Raw genomic sequence first — 22,606 nt, forward strand, 5'->3', positions numbered from 1 at the left:
AAGGATACATAATGCAATAATATGCTGTGTGCATCAGTTCTATGCAAACAATAAAAATAATTGCAACAATACTTTAATAGGTAGGTGACTAGAGCAGAGCGATTACCACCATGTCTGTCTTTTTCATTGCAAATCTTACTCTTATGTGGTAAGGCATCTCCATTCCCCCTATTTAAGAGAAAAACAATGTTCCTGTAAAATCCCTGATTTTATCTTCCAGGGATTATTAATTGTGCTCACCCCTTCCACTTCATGTAAATGCCCTCCTGACTCTCAGAGATTTTGGCAGTTTCAGTAGTAGGTACATCTGTATGCCCACTTCTCAAGTGTGCTTAGATGTAACTATCTACCGGAAAGTATTCTTGTCCCTGCTGTTTTCCCAACTAGTGGAGGTCTTTAATTTATAAATGCCCCTACATCCTGGAATTTGACATTTCCGGGTCCACAGTCATAGGGGTGGATCTATTCCAAAACAGTACTCACTTCAATTGTCTCCATGTTATGTCATGTTATAGCGATTTATAAAGCAGTAAAGCACATGGCTGACTTAACAGGGATTCCCAGCGATAAAGATATGACTACTCAAGAATGGTGCACAGACAAGAACAACTTTTAGAGACAGGCTTTAAGTTGTTTGAGGAAAATATTTTCAGCTGGGCTGAGACGCAGACGCCACTGTTTAATGTACCGTTGAAAACAATTTCCTCATTATATAGTGAGTCACTCCCAAGAGTAAAGTGCGTGAAACAGTAGCTCCCTAAAGAAGAGTGCATAAAACAATAAAGTGCAGTGCCATCAGGAGTAGTTGACTTCAAGTGTGATTTCAAGCATAGGCCTAATTTTTTATAGTTGGTTGGAGTTGTAGGTATGAGCATTCACCGGACAACTAGACTGCACAGACCTAAGCACCTAGGCAGGTTTCAGCAATTGAAGAGAAGACCACATGCCACTCACTACCAGATGTCTCAAGTTACCAGCAGTCAAGTGAGGTTGTGGGTTCATATTTGCTTTGTAGTTCAGTCTGGCTCCAGCGGGATGGATGGTTGCTCACTGGTGAGAATTGGTGAGGTGGCTTAATGCACATGCATACATACAACTAAAGAAGAGAGAGTCCTCCTCCTCGCACCACACAGGTCACCTGCGAGTACCCATTCTATATCAAACTGACTCCTTGACAGGCACTGTCCAATTCTGGGATAACACCTTGTTTGTTAGGGATTAGTTAAAATGAAGCCTTTATTTAGGTCCGGGTGGCCATTTGATTTCTGATTTAGGTTTTCTTCCTAGTTGCTTTTGGTTTTGTGCCCATTGAAGCAGTAATTCTTTCACTTGCGGCTCCTTCTGTTGGTTCATCTCTACCTGTGCAATTTGGTTTAAGCATTATTTTATGCAGAATGTTGCTGGGAGGAATGGTGCTTCTTGGTGCTCTTGTTCATCACTTCAGCTCTAGGTTATAAATTGTCATAGCCAGGGTTCGCGGCAGGCCTTCTGGCCTATTCAGTCTGGGGTGAGTTACAGTGGTGTTAGCTTTTCAGTGAACTCATTGTCCGCTTGTAGGCCATCATCGTATGCTTATCACTGTAGGATCTGGTTTCCTGGTCAACTAACCAGTCATTTTTAGGTCGAGCACTCCAGCGCTTTGACCTGTTGTAAGTATGGGGGCTTTTAACCACGTCCACCTCACGCCCATCACTTTCACTCATTTGTGGGCTTGCCTTTCACAAATCACTTGATGTCAGTGGTAATTGCTTTACTTTTGTCCCATCTTGGGGCGGTTTTGTTAATGCCTTGCAGACTGACCCTGTTACATGGATAATTGCACGATTGCCGTCGTGGATGAACTATTTTTTTCTTTTGTCTTTTGTCTCCCCTCTTCGTGCTCCCTGTTAGCAATGGCCCTCTCAGCGCTCACAGCGCCAACTCAATTGGCGGTATTGGAGCGCAGGTCACATTGTTCACACTTTACCTAACCAGAGTCATTTCTTTTGGCTCTCCCCGTCATGCTGCATAGCTTTCCCAAAAACACTTATAATTTATAAATGCTTTACTTAAAAGCACAGAAATCTGCAACAAGGCTCTCCCAGCACAATGGGAGAGCAGCTACTACAATATTCACTGCACTCGGAAAAAGTCGCCCCATAATGCTTTGCAAGGATTCTTTTTCAAAACGTTTTTGCCCACAACTCAGCCTGTGGTGGCCCTAGGGCAATGGGACCACGACCAAAACATTCTGCATGGCACACTCTTTCCGTTTAGGTCATCTATGAGCCCCCACACTAGGTTAGTGAGGACTCCAAAATGATAACCCCTCCCAAAATACAGTCTCTTTTGAAGCTCTCTTATGGCTGGGAGCTTTTGTTTTACAGCTTGTAGTATTTTGTGCTGTAAGGGTCTTAGTGTTGCAGTAGGCCTGTTAGGCCTGAAATGCCATCTAGGGGTTAAATATATGGATGCACAACATTGCTTTGTGCCTTTCTATTTTCATGTGGTTAAGCCCTCTGGGGGCTAATTATATGGTTACATGACCATGTTTCTTACAAATTATATTTTTATTGTGGTGTTCTCTAGGGGCTGTTCTGAGCATTACAGTCAATATACTACAATATTTGCAGCACTCGGTCGTCCTATAGTGCTTTGCAGGGCATTCTTTTACAAAACATTTTTGCTTATAACTCAGCCTGTGGTGGTCCTAGGACAATGAGTCCACCTCCAAAATGTTCACCACAACCAGCCCTGTTGAGATCCTATCTGGTACCCCACACTAGGCTAGTGGGGACCCCAGAATAATAACCCCTCACTCCATCCAGTGTCTTTTTAATCTCTCTCATGGCTGGCACTTTTGTTTTACAACTATAAGTACTTTGTGTTTTAAGAGTCTTGCTTGTAATCTCATTGCCACAGGCCTGCTAGCCCTAAAAATCTGTAATCACTACGCCCTCAAGGATCTAAATATATGGTTATACTGCAATACTTTCAGTCATTCTCCTTTCATGTGGTTATGCCCTTTAGAGGCAAACTATTTGTTAACATAACCATGTTTCGTACAAATGCTTTTTTCATTGTGGTGTCCTCTAGAGGCTGTTCTGAGCCTTATAGTCTACTGCCAAACGTTTATTTTTGATAAAGGTTTTTATTGGATTTATATGATAATTGTATATGTTTTATTAATCTCTCGTTATTGCTGTTACAACCATGATTCAGGCCAACTTAACATCCTTAATACAATATTACTGTTTTAACATCCTTGATATGTTTGGGTGGCTCTTCTAGTTTATCTCTCTCATTACTCCTCTGTGGCTTTCTTGTTTTGGGAATTGTTAGCCAGCCGGCAACTCTAATGCTGCTTTTCTATTGGAATTAGCATGGCAGGTTTAAATTAGGAGGCTAAATGGTAAAATTTTCGGTTTTGGCCACAGGCAGAGGAAGAAGGTAAACGGAAGTGCTTTAGTTACATGCACGGCCACTGGAAGTGCATGGCAGGAAAAGAGCAAATTATGAGGTGGGGTTGACCAATTTGTGTTCTGCGAAAAGTCCAGTTATGAATTTACAGTGCCAATAGCGCTAGCTCCAGCAAATGTAAGACCCATTGCATTGCAAATGCTTGTAATCCTTAGTTTCAAGTTTGCCTAGATCCTTTCAGGGCAGACATTAATTTTGCATATTACAGAGTTAGGGTTAAGGTTTTTATTTCCTGCACTATAAATGTGTGTTTTTAATGTGGGTCTTCAACATTCTTGTGAAAACTGGAAAGGGAGAATTTAATTTAAAAAATAAAAAATCTCAAACTTTAAACCTGCCTTTTCTCTATATTGTCGTCAAGTTAGTTGCCTGTTGAAATGAGAAAGGGAAAAATATAAAAAGTAAAGCAATTCATTAGTTACAGAAAATAAATTGCATTTAAAAAGAAATCTATAGTAAAATAAAGGTAAAATCTGTGTATTTTTTAACATGGCCTTTCCTATGACTCAACTCCCAAAGGGGTTGCCCCGGCTGGTCGAGGTGGCATTATGCTCTCTAGTCAGACTCCGAACTCTCACTATCTGTGAGACTCCTTATGCCGCCAATATCCCACTACTTGGCCTAACCAATCAATACTCTTATCTGTGGTTCCCAAACTGTGGTCTGGGGACCTCTGGGAGTCCGTGAAGCCTCCTCAGGAGGTCCACAATGCTTAGAACATTAAATAAAATGAACAGATTAGGTCCCCAGCTTTCAGTAATGATTTGGGGGTGAGGAGGTCCCCAGATTCCAATAATGATTCAGTGGGTGTCCCTGGGTCCCAGTAATGATAAAGTGGGGGTCCATAGAAGTTAAAAGGTTGGGAACCACTGATCTAGACCAGGGGTCTTCAAACTGGGGGGCAACAGATAACAGTGTTTTGTTTTAAGCAGACACATGTTCTTGCATTTTTAAAACCGTACTTAACTGCAGTTTTTAAATACGTCTAGGCATATTTAAACATTGCCATATTTATAATATGTTTGTGAAAACCTGAGGGGGGGCCCAGTGATTTTTATTTTTCAACTGGAGGCGGCACAGCATTAAAAGGTTTGGAGACCACTGATCTAGACCATAGGCTGGAGACCTGGTTGATGGTCAGGCTCCACACTATAAAAGATTTATCCAATAATGTCTTCAACCATTCCAGGATCTCAGAGGCAACCATATTTATAATATGTTTGTGAAAACCTGAGGGGGGGCCCAGTGATTTTTATTTTTCAACTGGAGGCGGCACAGCATTAAAAGGTTTGGAGACCACTGATCTAGACCATAGGCTGGAGACCTGGTTGATGGTCAGGCTCCACACTATAAAAGATTTATCCAATAATTTCTTCAACCATTCCAGGATCTCAGAGGCAACCACTCTCTGTATGAAGGACATTTATTGACTTATGGCCTACACACATGCTCTGAGCCACTTGGGCGGTTGTGGATGAGGAACCAACTGTCCTTCAGCCAACTCACACCCTTTACTTGATGTTAGTAGCCACTGTGTGACTTGGCTATACCTATACAATGCTCCTATCTGTATAGGCCCTGTAGTGTCTTCTGGAGACATGAGAGCCTGAATTCCAGCCAATTTTGCATGACCAGGAATGGACCAGATCCATTGAATACCCATACACAATCTTGTGCAATGCCCATTTCCAACTAATTCACTTTTTTATTCTGCACCTGGCCTATCTTTCCTCAGCCCAAATGAACAAAAAATGTCCCCGGGACCTCTGCCTCTTGTCTACGCTGTCATCGCACCCTGGTAGACCTCTGTCACTTTATGTGGGATTGCCCAACCTTGATGAACTATTGGTTTACAGGTATTTCAAGACCTGGCCAACTGCATGGGCCTATCCATCCGACCTATGTGTGAATGCTGTGCACTGGGAGTTTTTTTGAACCATCCCTTCCCCCGCCCCCAAGACATAGATTGATGTTGTGATATCTGGCTCTTCTTTTAGCTGAATGAGAAATCACATTCCGATGAATGTCTACAGGAGCTTCTTCTGTGCCATACTGGTGCACAACAACAATACAATGGTTACAAGCGGAAGGCAAGTACTCCATAGAGAAGAGAGTAGAGGCCTGCATAAATATTCAATTGGAGAGGAATGCAACAAGCTTTGGGAGGCATTGGGTGAAAGGATGCCACCTTGCCCCCATGATGAGAGGATCGCTCCATTTATTTTACCTGGCTATACGCTGGCCCTTGCAATGACACCCTATATTCCAGACAACTATATTGAGTTGAACACATGCCAAATCACAGCTCTCATTTCTCATCCTGACCAGTCACTATAGACTACACTTCACAAAGGGGTTCCTTCCTATAATTCTTCCTCCAACCTCCCTCAGAGAGGCAAGCCCAACACCTTTCTGGTGGTGAGTGTAGTTTTGTGTGAGTTATTAATGATGGAACCCTTTTGGCTCTGTACAACTGTGAAATAATTGTTAAAGCATGGTGAAGTAAATGCAAGTTTAGAATGTTAAGTGTGCGATTACACTCAGATAAATAAAGACATGCAGTACTTGCTGGGGAGGACACTACAGGGGGCATGCAACCTTCCACACGGCTGATGGGACTGATCTCAATGAAATACAACATGAATACTCACCATGAAATAGTAAGTCATCCTGTTGCTCAAAAACACCAATGAATTGCATTTCATTCACAATAAGCTGGTGAAAAGGAACTTGAATCCTCATTTAAACATGGTGTAATTTAGCATTCTACTGGTCCAACACCATGGGTTTCTCCCATAGTGGTAGTACCAAAAAAGAAAAGTGAAGGAGCTGTATGATTCTGTGTGGATATGTGTCAAGCGAAGAAAACAATTGAAAGAGAACAACATCCAGATTTGCACATTGCTAACATAACACAATTGAATGGTGCGAAGGTCTTCTCTGGCTTTGATTTAAATAAAGGATATTCTCAGTTGGAACTGAAAATTGCAGGTACATTGCAACCTTTTCTACACGTATTCGTCTATTTCGATATAAAAGACTAAGGCCCTGATTTCGAGTTTGGCGGAGTGGGTTACTTCGTCACAAATGTGGCGGATATCCCGTCCGCCGTATACAATCCCATAATAGCCTATGGAGATCGTAAAACGGCGGGCGGTATATCCATCACATTTGGGATGGACTAAACCATCCCGCAAACTCTAAATCGGGACCCTACATTTTGATGTGCCATCAGCTGCAGGGATTTTTCAGGATGTAATTCAACATATCATACACCCTGTCATGAATACTTTCAACTTTAGTAATGACATTAGTTTTCATGGCTACTTAGAAGGAGCATGGTAAAGCTCACAAGCGAGTGTCATTTACTTGTTGATGCAGACTTTACTTTGGATGCTGAGAGATGTGAATTCAGTAAGTTGAAGCTAAAGTTCTTTAGCCACATCTTTTCTGATGGAGGTATGACCCCTTATCCAGCCAAAGTGCAAGAGTTGTCAATTGACAGTCCCCCACAAGATGTTTCGATGTTGTGTTCATTCCTTGGCATGGCCATTTACTGTTCCAGATACAGATAAGACTTTGCCACTGTGAATTCTCCCTGGAGAAATGTGGCGAAAAAGAACTTTCATTTAATTGGTTGCATGAAGAGCTTTAAGAGAATCAAGCAAGCTATTGAGAACGCTACTGAAAAGGCATATTTTAATTCAAAGCTTCATATAGAAGTTGTTGTTGACGCTAGTCCAGTTGGGTTAGGTGCAATCCTTGTACAGCATAGCAGACATCCAAATGCTCAAAGACATATTGTGGCATATGCAAGCCAAAGTTTGTCTCAAACTGAACGTGGTAATTCACAACTTGAGAAATAAGTTTTAGTAGCTGTGTGGGCTTGTGAACATTTTCACATGTTGTTATATGGAAAGCCGTTTACGCTTGTTGCAGATCATCAAGCATTATTGGCCATCTTTGGCAATCCAAAGGCCAAGATGCCTCCTCGCATTGAACGTTGGTCTGCGATTACAATAATACAACTACACAGCTGTGTGTTATCCAGGGAAAGATCAAAACCCTGCGGACTACTTCCCTAGAGTACCTATCCAGTGCTATGGTGCCCCTTCCAAGACGGCTGCAGCCTACATAAATTTCATGGTGAAATCAAACACACCAGCTGCCATTTCATTGGAGCAGATTGTCACTGCCATGAGTCAAGATAGTGACCAGTTAAAACTCAAAGACCGTATTACACATTGGTCTTAGAACCAGCACACTCGACCACTTGCCAGTGACTGTGAGTACCAGAAATGTAAAAATGTCAAAGATAAACTGTGCGTGACTCAAGAAGGCCTTATCTAGAGGGGGCTGAGAATTGTTATTCTGCGTGGACAAATAATTGAAGTGGCCTATGAAGGACATCATGGGATGGTTCCACAAAATGAGCTCTCCAGGACAGAGTTTGTTTTCTTCATCTTGATGAGACTTGAAAGAAAGTTGAAGGCCTGCCATCTATGCAACTGTCTGTCATCGAAAAACCAGTTAGCACATCTAAAGTATGTCAGAGTTGCCAAAGCATGTATGGGAAAGAATTGCTGTTGACTTTTTTTCCTCCTCTTGATAGTGGACATCACCTGATGGTGATTGGTGATGGATACTCCTGTTTTCCATTGATAGAAGATCTCTCATCTATCACTCAAGCAAGATTAGATAATATCTTTGCAACATGGGCTGTTCCTGCAATCTTAAAACCTGACAATGGCCCACCTTTCAACAGTGAAGAATTCGAAGATTTTCTCAGTCATCTTAATGTGAAGCATCAGAAGAGCACTCCTCTTTGGCCAGAAACCAATAGCCTTGTCGAACGTTTCATGAGTACACTGAAGAAAGCTGTTCAGCATGCTGTATTAGAAACACTTGACCTTAAAACTGTCCTAAACTCTACCCTGCAAGCTTACCTTTCGACTCTTCACTCGACCGCAGGTGAAAGCAATGCAACTTTGATGTTCAGGAGAGCCATATCGACCAAGTTACCTCAATGGACCAATGAAAGATCACATACTGAGGAAGAAACCCATACCAAGACTTGGATCGGAAGAGGAAAATGAAGGCTTATGACCTTGCAAGCGAGAACATGCATAAGACATTGTTTTCACTATAGGAGATCAAGTGCTTGTCAGTCAGTCGAAAAAACGTAAGTCTGATGCTCCATTCGATGCTGAGCCAATCAATGCCATAACCTGCAAAGGACACATGGTGACTGCCCAAAGTCCTGGGAAATCTATTGCATGAGATTCCTCGCATTTCTGACATGTAGCTTACCACTCGTCAGATGCTGATGTCATTGTAGAGACTGGTTCTGAAACAGCAAGTGAAAAATCCATGACTGCTGTGGCTTCTACATCGTCAATGCAGATCATGGACACTTCAATTGCTGGTTCCCAGTTTCCGAAGACAAGATCGGGACGAGTGATAACAGCACCATGACGACTCATTGAAGAACTATGATTCTATGTATGTTTGTAAAAAATTGTAATTTTGTTATTTAACAGAGGGGAAGATGTAGTGTTGTGTGTTATGAATGACTGGAACTCTTTTGGCTCCTGATGGACTTCGCAGAACTGTGACGTAAGTGTTAGAGCATGGTGAAGTAAATGAAGGTTTAGAATGTTGAGTCGAGACGAATAAAGGCGTGTAATACATATCTCCATGTGTGGCATAGTCATTGGCCGGTACCCAGGCTGGTGAGGATGCTACAGGGCATATACAACCTTCCAAAAGCTGGGCTTGCAGCCCAGTCCCCTCCTCCACTCCCTCATTGACATTGAACACAAATATTGACAAGACCCTCCTTTGGCGTCTCTCAATGGGTCTTCACTTCCCTCCCTTCAGGCTCTGGTAGGTTTTACTCCCTACACTTCTTAGTTTCATAAGATACATACTCCACTCACCTATTAGTGATTCTGCACAGTATCTCAATTGTGTTATGACTGGCTCATGACTACCACTACGACTGTTTTTCATTATGACTGCCTCTTGTAATCCTCAAATGCAGTACAACTATTATACTGTAAAATCTCTGTGCCTTTGACTGCTCCAATTGTAACTGTGATTACAGAAACCTCTACTGTCCTATGTCAATGTTTATTATGCCAAGACATCAATAAAAATGTTTTGTGTTTTTTTTTTTTTTTTTTTAAGTGTGTATTTTTAAGGTTCTTCATTTGTGTCATAAGTTCCTTTACTGGGCACACCTGGGATATCATTACAAAGCTTTGAAAGAGAGCACTCTGGAGCCTTGGAGAAAGGATCTGTGTCAAAATGTTTCAGTTAAGGTGAAACAGTTCAAACTAAAAGTTAAAAAATTAAATCTAAATAAAAACACATAAAATAAATAATGAAAAGCTAAGGAATTGCTAATCCCGAACAAATATGGAATTAAAAAAGTACCTAAAATGAAAACCACTTTAAAGTGAAACACAGATTTAAGAAAAATCTTTCTATTTCAATCAACTGTCAGGAAATTAAAACATTAGTACTGTTATCATCTGACACTTCCTTCCATTTGCACCCAGATCTCCATAACAAATGTCATTTGACCATGGTTTTAAAGTTAACCTCCTGGGACACATGTGGGACCCAAGACGTTCTAACACATGCAACATTAACCCTTTCCCATCCTAATGGCTATTAAACAATAGGTCGCTTTGGGTCACTTCTGTTCACCAGTTATTTCCTATTACATTTCTTCACCCCCTTCATTCTAAGACACAGTCTGTTGCCCCTTGCTCTAATTTCACCTCTTTTTAAAAAATGGTCTTAAAAAATGACTGTTTTAAAAAATCCTTTTATGACATTCGTTATTAGCCTGTTTGCCTTTTAGAACATGTGTTTTGTGCCTCATTATTTATTCCTAAGAGTGGGTAAGCTGACGGTGCCAGAGTGGTCTCACACACCATTTGATACCCCAAATTTAAATTAAAAGTGTGCGCGCAGGGCTGCAACTGAAAATATTGCCCATCACTGATAATGTGCTGATTTTCCTGAGATGCACCACTGCCTTTCAGTAGTGGAGCTTTGTGGTGCCTCCCCTCCAGCATACCTGTCTGCAAAGTGATCTTCTTGCATGGTGGCACCCATGAAGACATGACCGGACACAAACATAAATGCATGTGTTGCCATTGCAGAGGTAGTGTTTAATTCAAGAGGGACAATCTCTTCAAATTCCAAAAGTATAATCATGTCTAGAAATGCACCTGTGATAAAATATTGATGGGGGCGATCCAAGTTTGCTGGATAGTAGGTGAGGGGGCTGAACATTACAAATAACCATGTTAAATGCTTTCTCTTTAGATCCGTGGCAAAGGCTTGGACTGGCCTTTAATCATGAAGGACTTCAACTTGCTCAGGTGGCTTGGTGCCAATTCTTTCCGTACGAGTCACTATCCATATGCGGAAGAGATCATGGACCTTTGTGACAAATATGGCATTGTTGTGATTGATGAATGCCCGGGAGTGGGCATTAAAAATCCGTAAGCCAACTTCATGTTTTTTTAAATCTATCTGCATTTTATCTTATTTGTCCATCGTTTAATCTGTGGCAATGGCCTGGATAATACCAAGGTATTATTGGTCTCTGATCTCCCTGCTTAGGTGGGTAAATCAACTGGCCTAATATATTCTGCCTCATTTAGCTTGGTGATATGTATTCAGTCTGTGTTCCCACTTTACACACTTTGACTACAGAGGTTTTCATACTGTTTCTTCAAACAAGGCCTGGCTGGTCTTCCAGATCCACGTCCACGTCAGAGATTCATGGATGAGCACTAGGAATTCAGGGAACCTTTAGAATGGACTAATAGTAGTAGCAGAATGTGCAGGTTTGATTTCAGTTCTGCTCCAGTTCTTTGCAGAGCAATTCCACAATTGAAATCATGTCTGATCATTTGACTTTGTGCTTATTCTGTCACCAAATCATTGGTGTGCTTTTTTAAAAACTATGTATTGCAGTAAGAGAACATCAAAGTGCATGCCTGCTCCGGAAGCTGAAGAGCAGAGCATCACAGGATCATTGCTCAGAAGTCAGTCATCCTATGCATAAGTGCACAGTGGAGTATAGGTACCTGTGGAATGAATGTTGGTACAATATGCATGATCGTAAAAGCATGACACAATCATTACTACATTCCAGAACAGATATAATGCCACTATATATAGCTGCCAAGTGGCCCAGTGGCCCCTTTTGCCAGTCCTGGCTTTTAGGTAACAGCAATTTGCATGCTGAGATTTTTGAGCGCATACTGAAAATATTAAATTGAACTGTAAGTCCCAGAATGCAACTTGATATTAAACAGTGAAGACTGGCTAAACTGCATTACAGTCTTGAATCGTACCCTTGGCCTCTCACCCACTTTTCAGTGCCCAGTTACTTTCCTCCTTGCTTCCCACCATAGAAGTACTGTTACATAGACACAATCACAGAGCCAGTGAATGGAAGAGAGAGGTTGTGAGTGCAGTGGCGGCTGCCGCATATATCAAGTGATGGATTAAAAAAAAAAAACTGCCACCTTCTTCGTCGTCCTTTCCTGTTCTGGTGTCCCAGCATTCGTTGCAACACCAGAAGAGGCTTCCTAGCAATCCTTGAGCTGCTTACATGCTAAACGTAGCATGTAAGCAGCATCCGGATTGGTCTGAGCTCTCAGATACAACCTTGGGGCCTATGCAGTTTCTCCAGCCTGGCTGTGTATAACTAAGCGCATGTGTGTTTGGGTGCTCTTAGGCTGTCCAAACACACATGCGCACTTAGTAAACACAATCCGTCATCTCACCTCCTGTGTCCCAGCCCCGCCCCTTCCTGCAGAAAAATAAAACAATATTAAAATAAAGTTTTATTTTTCTGCGGCTGGCATTTAGCCAGTGGGGCGACGCTCCTCTGCCATTGCGGAAGAGCTGCCCTTGTGTGAGTGAATAATAGATAAAAAATGAGGCAGCTCTATCCAAACATACAGTGCTTTGAAAAGCCTACCAGAAGTCCACTATACAAAAAGGCAACAAGGAGAACAGAAGACAATCCACAGTATGCTTACTTTAAAGGAAATGATATGCAAGCAATGTAACTAGACAATGCACGTTTCTAAAATATTGGAACAATCCAGGTTTTGTGTAGATCTTGGGGTATAAGCTATGGCTGCATGAGCAGTGCTGTGACATTTACTTTTGAGTGCCTTTCCTAGGTTTTCTGACTGTATCATCCAGCCAGGCATTTGTCAAAACAGATGTGGGAGGTTTGGATGGAGATCCCTACATGTTCAAGGGTCTCTTCTGATTGCACACCTGAGACTCAAGTGTGATATCTTTATATTTCAAAGGTAATTGAAGACCAGCTTTTTTGCTTATTTAGCATTAGGAAAGGGTTCAGACTTTCTGTCCCTTAACTAAAACGTGACCCAGTCCTACTATTAAACTGAGGCTCATTCCAGTAGGGGGTCGTCATAGTTCCATAATGTATCAATAATAAAACATACTGCCTGCTGCTGTCCGATCTGAAGTACCTGTCTTTTGTAGGTTCTATGACTTGATGCTGTTAAGCCTGCGACAAATCTCAAGTCTGTCACAGAGCCATTGCATATCTCTCAACAGCCCCAAAGTTCATATTCAAATTCCCAACCACAAGAATCATGCATTGAAGAACATGACTGTAGGGACAAAGTGAAAGGACAGTTTGTTTTTAAGACACTAGCAGAGCACATTGTTGTTGAGTATAAAGTGTCCATGGGTGTATTGTTAGTACAACACTATTCTTGGGATGCATTGCTGGCAGAAGCAATCTATACGTTATGTGAGTGTAGAATTGATATTGTAATGCTTGAATGAGAAGAACAGGGCAACTTGCAATTTCCTACAAATGTGGCTTTCTGAATGGTTGAATCTTCATAGGTTTATTACTCTGTTTGAGATCTACACATATTTAATACAGAAAATGAAAAAATACTTCTACCTCCTGTTTAACATGTTTTGTTTTTTCTTTTAGTGAAAGTTTTGGAAACAAATCCCTTTCTCACCATCTAGTTGTGATGGAAGAACTGGTCCGCAGAGACAAAAACAGGCCTTCAGTTGTGATGTGGTCTGTAGCCAATGAGCCAGCTTCTGAACTTCCGCAAGCTGAGCACTATTTTAAGTGAGTGGTATGTGTTTTCTTACTGGCACTTTGTGGCGTGGTCAGGACTGAAGGACATCAATGATGTGGCAGGGTATTTCCTGGGTGTAGATTTCACCTCTTACGTTGGACAACATTTATACTAAGGTTTAAGAAATTAAGGTTTGGAAAATGCCTTCATTCTCTGCGTTGTCCACTGGAGAAGGGCACGCCGAGATTACTAATAAATGGAGTCTTGTTTCATCATACACTAATATTTATGTTAAAAAACAGGTGCACAGGAATGTTGGGTGATTTACCACTGGTATTATATATTGACATCCCTAGCCCCAACTACATATAGACATAAGCCTAACAAGGTGCTTGGAAGTAGTGCATACTAGTACACCGAGGTTGATGAACACATCTACAAGCATGTCTTGTAATGTGACTGCAGGGCAGACTTTTTACTTAAAAACAAATCTGCCCTGTTGGTGTATGAGTGAGTTGATCTTTCAGACTATCTTGGAGTAGGCATTTCAATCACACTGCAGTGAGAAGCAGAGCCCTGGTATCCTAGTCAGGCATTCACTTTTCTCCACTGTACATCTGAAGGCTGCTGCTGAATAAGATGATGTCTTACAAGGGGTCGACCACTAAACAAAAAGCTATCCGGTCTAGGTTACTTACCCTATCTTGTTAGAAATGTATCCACTGGTAAAGTGGAATGAGCAGTCTAATCTTTCAAAGGTGTAATTTTCAGAAAATGGCAAGCTGATGTTTTGGGACATAACAAGAGTATTCATTTTAATTCATGCTTATATGAAGACACTTCTGGCTGATTATATAACATTGTTTCACGAAGTGCTACTACAGAGGTTATTTCATGACTTCTACATTTTGGAATATTTCATGGATGCCACTTCAGAACTACATAGCCCATCTCCTTCAGTAGGGCAGGCTAGAGAGGTGATAGGTGCCTTGCCCCTAAGTCTAAGAAAGAGGATTGGGGTCACTGGCCAATTATGCAGTGAGCGTAATGCGCTGGAGGCACGACAGTGGTATCCTTCAGCGGCCCCTGCGGCTCTAGTGCGGCTGTGTGTTATGAACTCCATGAAGAAGCAGGTCAACACAGTCTCATCCGCTTGCTTCTACACCCTGCGCATGCTCCGCAAGAGCTTCAGGTGGCTCCCAGTCAACACCGGAAGGACTGTCGTGCAGGCCATGGTCACCAGCAAACTGAGCTATGGAAACATGCTCCACGTAGGAATCACTGCACACCTCTTGAAGAGGCTTAAGACAGTACAAAACTAAGCAGCCAGACTCATGCTCGACTTTCCCCGACGAACCCACACCATCCCTCACCTCAATAAGCTTCACTGGCTCCTGATCCAGAAGAGATGCCAGTTTAGGTTACTGACCCACGTATACAAAGCCCTGCACAACGAAGGGCCAGCATACATCAACAAATGCTTTACCTTCCACCACTCGGCCAGACACCTGTGATCCGCCTCCCCTTTCCTTGCAGACACTCTCCCAGATCCGCATAAGCAAGAGCAGAGGATGCTCCTTTTCTCACCTAGCGGCCAAAGCTTAGAATGACCTCCCCCTGCATCTCCGGTCTGCTCCATTGCTCCAGCAATTCAGGAAAAAACTCAAGACCTGGTTGTTGAACAGTCCACCTCAAAGCAGCTAGCACATTCCAGCACTTTGAAACCCTCACAGGAGTTTTTCCACGCTTTACAAATCTGTTATTGATTGTTAAGGCATCTTTGTAGCCTGGACAGAGGTGTTGCCTATGCAGTTGTGGTGCTGCTTACTTGCTGGGCTTTGCTTTCACTGGTGTGGGAGCAGGTAGAACTGGTGTGTAATGACTGGGAGTGCACCTCCATCTTTTTACTGGGCTTCAGGTGCATGTCACCTCCTGTGGACCAGAGAGAGAAAGAGGTATGTTTAAAAAACAAAAAAACAAAAAAAACAAAAAAAAAAAAAGTGGTGTCAAGGCTACTGCGGCTATCGGCTATTAATGTGGTTACAAATAGTTACCTTTTCTTCCTGCGTTGGAGTCAGCGGAAGCCATTCCTTCTCATGCTGCTTCTGTGCCCTATTGTTGCGATTTTGTATTGTATTGTATTGAGTATTTATAAAGCGCCTTCCGGCCCAAAGGGCATCGAAGCGCTAACTGGGTGAGGCGGAGGAACTAGGCCGGAGAACTCCCGAACTTATTGGGGAAACAGCCAGGTCTTGACCAGTTTCCTAAATGTTAAATAATTATGTTCTTGCCTTATGTTCAGTGGTAGGGAGTTCCAGATTTTAGCAGCTGCAATAGTAAATGCTCTGTCTCCCCATTTTACTTTCTTAGTGCGGGCTGTTTGAATTTGATAGGCACTAGCAGAGCGCAACAGCCGATTAGGCCTATGCCATTGCAACTTGGTGGTAAGTATTGCAGGCCCAATCCCATGGACAGCCTTGTGAGTAATGCAAAGAGCCTTAAAAGAAAGCCGATGAATAACCGGAAGCCAGTGTAGGTCTTTAAGGCACCTCTTAACAGAGGCCCCACAAGGCAATTTTAATAACAGCCTGGCAGCAGTATTCTGCATCAACTGGAGTCTGTGCAGAGAATCTTTGTCCAAATTGAGTAAGAGCGCATTTCCATAATCCAATCTGGAAATGACTAGGGCCAAAATGACGGTAGCTCTGCAGGTCTGTGGAATAAAAGGAAGTATTTTTTTTAATTTCTTCATAGTCCACAGACAGGACTTGATTGTCAGATTGACCTGAGGTTTGAATGACAATTGCTCATCAAATACTACTCCCAAATTTCTTGAGGTAGACCGTGGAACAGGAAGCGTCCCACACTCTTCAGGCCACCAGCTAGAAGACCAATGAACCCTTTCAATTCCAAAGCACAGAATCTCAGTTTTTTCACAGTTGAGTTTCAACCAGTTGGACTTCATCCAGTGATTGACTGCTGTCATACAGGCGTTGAAACGAATAGCCACTTCTTCAAGATCTTTATCAATAGGGATAATGATTTGAGTGTCATCAGCATATGAAGTGGGAAAAAAGCCAAAAGAACGAACCAGCTCTGCCAGTGGTGCCACGTACACATTAAATAGCGTCGGGCTTAAAGAGGAGCCCTGAGGGACCCCACACGGCAAAAGGTAGGAAAAAGATCTGAAATCACCACTGCTAACTGTGGCCCACCTGTCAGATAAAAAAGATTCGATCAATTTGAGAGCCTGGTCTCTAATGCCAGCCTGATATAGGCGGTCTAGCAGAATATGGGGAGCAATGGTGTCAAAAGCTGCCGACAAGTCCAATAACACCAAAAAGACCCCCTGCCCCTTATCCACCAATCTACGTATGGTGTCTGATGAAGCAATGAGAGCTGATTCCGTACTGTGGGATTTCCGAAAACCATGTTGCGAGCTGTCCAAGCCTTTGGAGGCAGACAGGAAATCAACCACTTCCTTATTAAGATGTTTTTCTAGAATTTTAGCCGCAAAAGGAAGAAGGGCTATTGGACGTAAGTTCGTCAAATCATCCGGGTTACCAGCTACCTTCTTTTTTAGTGGAATAATAGTCGATTCTTTCCAGACCCTAGGATAAGAGCCCGATGCTAGCACTTCCTGAAAAATGGGGGCCAGCATAGAAGCCACTAGCTCTGGTACTAAATGAAGAATAGCCGGGGGGCAAGGATCCATAGGGGAGCCGGATTTGCCTTCCAGGAGCATTTTTCACAGGGCCTCAAAAGATTTTTGTCACAGCGAAATGTCATTTGAACCAGGTATGGTGCTTCTCCGTGGCACTGACTTGTAACAGACATGAGACAGACATCTGCTCAGTTCCATGCACCATTGAACAGTTTGCTTTGCTATTTGAGTCTGGGCTTAGAAGATTGCAACCTGGGCCCAAATGTGTTGCCCCCAATGACCAGTCACTCTGGTTAAACTCTGGTGGTGTTGTGATGAGGACGTCACTGATAGTTGTGGAGATCAGTTCGGACTAGGGAACAGTATGAGTTTGTTGTTTGTCTCTTTCTACTACAAGGTAGATTGGGTGGACAGATGACAGGAGTAGGTATTATCGGATCACTGACACAGTGACATGGCAAACAATATTTTTGACAAAAATATTGTCCAAAATATTGCTTACCACAGTATATTGTTCCTATACCTACAATGGTAAAAACAAAAATATTGGGAAAAATATAATTGACACTTTCTTCTGAACACTAACAAAAATATTGATATATATCCACACTTGCCTCTAATAATGAATCAGAGGGACAGCACTCCAGATCGTGTATTCTTGAATTTTATTGTGCAAGCACAACAGGAACGCGTTTCGGCATAACTGCCTTCATCGGCCTGCTGGGCGCCATCTTTATTCACTATTTATACAATTTGATACAATCGTATATTTTCATATCCATTTAACCACAATCTATTTCTTCAAATAAGTGCAGTGAAAATACATAATTTCTCACAATGTGTATATACCAAATCATACAGTAAAAACTAATATATCGGTTATTTCCAATACTTCTGTGAAATCGCACAAACATACATCACAATGATGACGATTGCTACACAATATTATGCCTGATCACTACGGCAAAAAATTAATCACAGGTGGATATTCTCACCAAATCTATTTCACCTCAAATACTAACTATTTTAAACAATCCTATGTGCTTTTATCAAAACTGAAAAACTGTTTTATCGATTATTGGCAATACTTCAGTGAAACCGCCAAACATAAATCACAATAATGACAATTATTACACAATATTATACCTAATCATACTGAAGGTATAGCGTAAATTCATTACAAATGAATATTCACATCAGATCATTTCGGGCAATAATTTGTGCTTATCTGTATAAGGCTACTACAAATAAAAAATAATAAGTGAGAATAGAAATAAACAAGTGTATATGTTGTATAAAAACATGTGAAGATACTCAATTTTCATTAAATTTCCTTGAATTGTTTAGCGGAAATAGTGAAAACAACTTCCTCACCAATTTCAACATGATCAGTCACATCCTTGCCCCCCATGCTGTGTTACATTTTAATTCACAGGTCACTTCAATCTTTTAGTTAAAATAAAATTATCACATTTTATTAAATCAAACCAAATTGCTTCAATTACAGAGAATTGTCATATTCAATGATTACCCATGAAGTGATTTAAGTCTTTAAATGTATGTGTAATTCTTCACTCCTATTTAATCCATTGAGTGCTTTTGTGTCAAACGCTAATATATACCTTGAGTTCTTAACTTCTTTTCTCTATCTCCACCTCTGGGGTCCTTAAGTATCCCATCTATCACACTGTATTTTAGATTTGTTGTATCTCCTCCATGTATTTCCCGAATGTGCCTAGCTGCCGGATAAGAATCATCTTTGTTATGAACTGCTCCGAGATTTGGAACCGGAAAACCTTATAAAACGTATTTAATCGTTGGTATTGTTTTAATTGTGTTTTGCATCTAGCCTCAAACCGATACTACTGTCAGAATCTAGATTTTGCCTTTCTGGGCGCAGGCGCCCCACTCAGGCCTGTTCGAGCCTACCACGTGGACGCCTGATGGATCAGACTCCATTTCGATTCTGCCCTCGGTGCCACACAAAGTTTCTCCATACAGACTAACACCTAGTTTGTAATTTGTGCCTTTCTCCGGACCACCGAGAAGAGATTTCGATCCAAGAAGACATTGAGAGATCAGAGAGCCCGAAGATTAGAAATGGTGTCGAAAAGTACAGAGCATCTCGACGTCATGGAAGAAGAACAGGCGCAGTCAGCAGTCTCCATCCGAGATACCGACTCCGAGCAGGAATTGGAAGAAGATAGGCCTACCACTGCTGGCCAGAGCGTGAGTACGTCTGTCTCTACGCCCACATATAAAAAAGTACCAAAGGCCTTGGGTACACCACTGCCGGAAGGCCATGGTTTGGCACGAAAAAAGACTGTTGTCGACTGACCTTTGGGTTCAGTGCCGAAAAAGGCCACTCCTCCATCCACTTCGGAGTCGAGTAAGTCGGTTAAAAGTTTTGCCACGAACCCTCACTCCTCGGAGTCGAAGATTCGACGCCCTGCTTCAGAGCCGAAACAGCCGACTTAATTTTCGGGACCGAAAAAGATTCAAACTTCGGACCCGAAAAAAAGCCTCTTACACAGAGGAACAAGGACTTTCGAGCCGACTCAAACAAACCTCGAAGCCCATGAAAGAATCTTACATGCCTTCTGATGGGGACACTGAGATTCAACCTATATTGGAGGTTATGGATGAAAGACAATCCAGGATCCATATACAAAAAGAGACTGGCAGAATTATGACTGCACCTCCTTTGAAAACTAAAAGAAAGCTGGCTTTTTAACAGGAATTAGACTCTGTTCAACCACCAGCAAAAGTCCAAAAGCAAAAGGAGAAACCAGCACCTGCCCCTACTTCTCCTCCTCATTCTCCACAGCTTTCTTGTTTCACCTCCACACAATAGTCCAACACCATTGCCTTCTCCAACACACTCACAATACTCCCATGGAGATACAGTGGATCCTTGGGATCTATATGACCCGGATCCTATTCCAGATAATGATCCTGACCTATACCCCTCCAAGCCTTCTCCACCAGAGGACACTACTGCCTACACTCAGGTCGTTTCTAGGGAAGCAGCTTATCATGGGGTGCTTATGCATAGTGTGCCCCTAGATGAGGATTTCTTGTTCAATACTCGGTCTTCACTCACTCTAGATACCAGTGCCTTCCCATGTTGCCTGGAATGGTCAAACATGCAGACTGAATTTTTTGCGAGCCGGTCAAAGCTAGAGTAATTACTTCCAGAATTGACAAAAAATACAAACCTGCGCCTACAGACCCAGACTACATCACACACCAAGTTCCTCCAGACTCAGTAGTGGTGAGTGCAGCTAGGAAAAGAGCTAACAGCCAATCCTCAGGGGATGCTCATCCACCTGATAAGGAGAGTAGGAAGTTTGATGCTGCTGGCAATAGAGTAGCCACAAAAGCGGCCAACCAATGGTGAATTGCAAATTTGCAAGCACTTCTAGCCAGACATGATAGAGCCCACTAGGATGAGATGCAAGAACTCGCACAGCAGCTCCCAAAAAAGCATCAAAAGAGAGCACAACAGGTCGTAGAAGAGGGACAGGCCATAAGTAACAACTAGATAAGGTCTGCCCTCGATGCTGCAGATACAGCCGCAAGGAGTGTAAATACTGCCATTACAATAAGAAGACATGCATGATTACGCTCTTCTGGTTTTAAACCACATATTCATCAGGCAGTACTTAACATGCCTTTTGATGAAAAACACTTATTTGGGCCTGAGGTCGATACGACCATAGAAAAGCTGAAGAAAGACTCTGATACTGCCAAAGCAATGGGAGCATTATACACAACACCGTATGGAGGCTCTTTTCGCAGGTCACAGTTTAGGGGAGGATTCAAATCACAATCCTCTGAAGCTTCTACCTCCCAGGCAAAGCAAGGACAACAGCATCAACAATATCAAAGAGGGGGGTTTAGAGGGTCCTATAGTGGACAATATTATAGAAACAGAGGCAAGTTTCATGCCTCAAAACAAGCCACCACACCATCCAAACAGTAACTTCTTTCCCACCTGTTTTGCTTTCCTTATCTTATGACCGAGCAGACAAAACTTCTCTGGAATGCACTTCTAGTTTAAAGAAGACTATTATTATTATTATTACTTCACCACGAGGTTCCTGAAAGACAAGATTAGTAGGTTGGAAGCACACGTTTAAAAGAAGTCCCAGCAATGAAAGCAAAATATATCAAAGTACTTCTCAATTGCAATATACACAGCAAATACATGTGATTATATTATAGCATAACTTCAAAGCAAAGAATAAAAGTCAAAATTCATCACGGTAGGGCCTATCACTGGTCGTCATCTTTCTCATGCCTGCAAGTTGATGACTCCTGTTAAACTGCGAGAAAGATTTTCCACCCAAACGGGAGGTCAGGCAGCTGACGTCCGCTCCTGACTGAAGTCCTGGAAAATTCCCCCTTGCTGCTGCCCAGGGACACTGTAAAAAGCCTGCTAACAGGCCCTTTCCTCCAATCACAGCAGGAAAAGAACAACCTGGAGAGTGGCCAAGTCTCCAAGCTCGCTCGTTCCCAGGGCTGAGCAGAGAGGAAAACACAAAATATACGCTCTCTTATCACGCTAGGGTCCGGTGTGAACACAATACGAAAAACACAGCTTGGTCTACCATGTGGAAAAACACAGCTCATCTGCAATGTGTCAACTGCAATGTCTAACTCCACGATAAAGCCAATTGGCAGCTAACCTAAATACAAAATGTAATGTCTAATGCCACGTTAAAGCCAATAGGCAGCTAAACTGAATACAGAATGTAATGTCTAATGCCATGTTAAAGCCAATAGGCAGCTAAACTGAATACATCATGTAATGTGCTACTGGTGAACATTGAACAACTGATATGTGCAGTGGTGAAACACAAAGTCATTGGTCAAACACAATTAATGACATAACACCACCCCTCCACCACACACATCTCCTATGGGTGGAAGACTACAGCAATTCCACTCTCATTGGCAAAATATCACCACAGACAATTGAGTGTTATCAATTATCCGCAATGGCTATTGCCTCGAATTAATCTCCACCCCTCCAAATATTCCACCACGTTACCACAAGTTATCCCCAGAACACAAAGTTCTGTTGCAACAGGAGGTACAATCTCTACTACTAAAACAAGCAACAGAATTAGTCCCACATTCTCAGCAAGGAACAGGGGTATACTCACTATACTTCCTCAATCCCCAAAAAGATAGCACTCTAAGACCTATCCTAGACCTCAGGCCTCTCAATCTATATATCCTGTCAGAACATTTTCACATGGTAACTCTGCAGGATGTCATTCCTCTACTACAGTAACAAGATTACAGGACTGCTTTAGACCTCAAAGATGCATATTTCCATATACCCATCCATCCAGCTCAC

The 22,606-nt window shown here is 42.2% G+C and overlaps 1 protein-coding gene across 1 annotated transcript in view; it reads left to right on the plus strand.

Annotated features, from left to right (window-relative positions):
* Positions 1-22,606, plus strand: part of GUSB (glucuronidase beta) — a 159,125-nt gene that overhangs the window by 93,577 nt on the left and 42,942 nt on the right. Inside the window, exons 7-8 of the mRNA XM_069226881.1 lie at positions 10,801-10,979; positions 13,478-13,624. Of these exons, the coding sequence (XP_069082982.1) occupies positions 10,801-10,979; positions 13,478-13,624 (326 nt within the window). The remainder of the gene's footprint in view (positions 1-10,800; positions 10,980-13,477; positions 13,625-22,606) is intronic.

The sequence above is a fragment of the Pleurodeles waltl genome, chromosome 3_2 (genome assembly GCF_031143425.1).
Source record: "Pleurodeles waltl isolate 20211129_DDA chromosome 3_2, aPleWal1.hap1.20221129, whole genome shotgun sequence".
NCBI lineage: Eukaryota > Metazoa > Chordata > Amphibia > Caudata > Salamandridae > Pleurodeles > Pleurodeles waltl.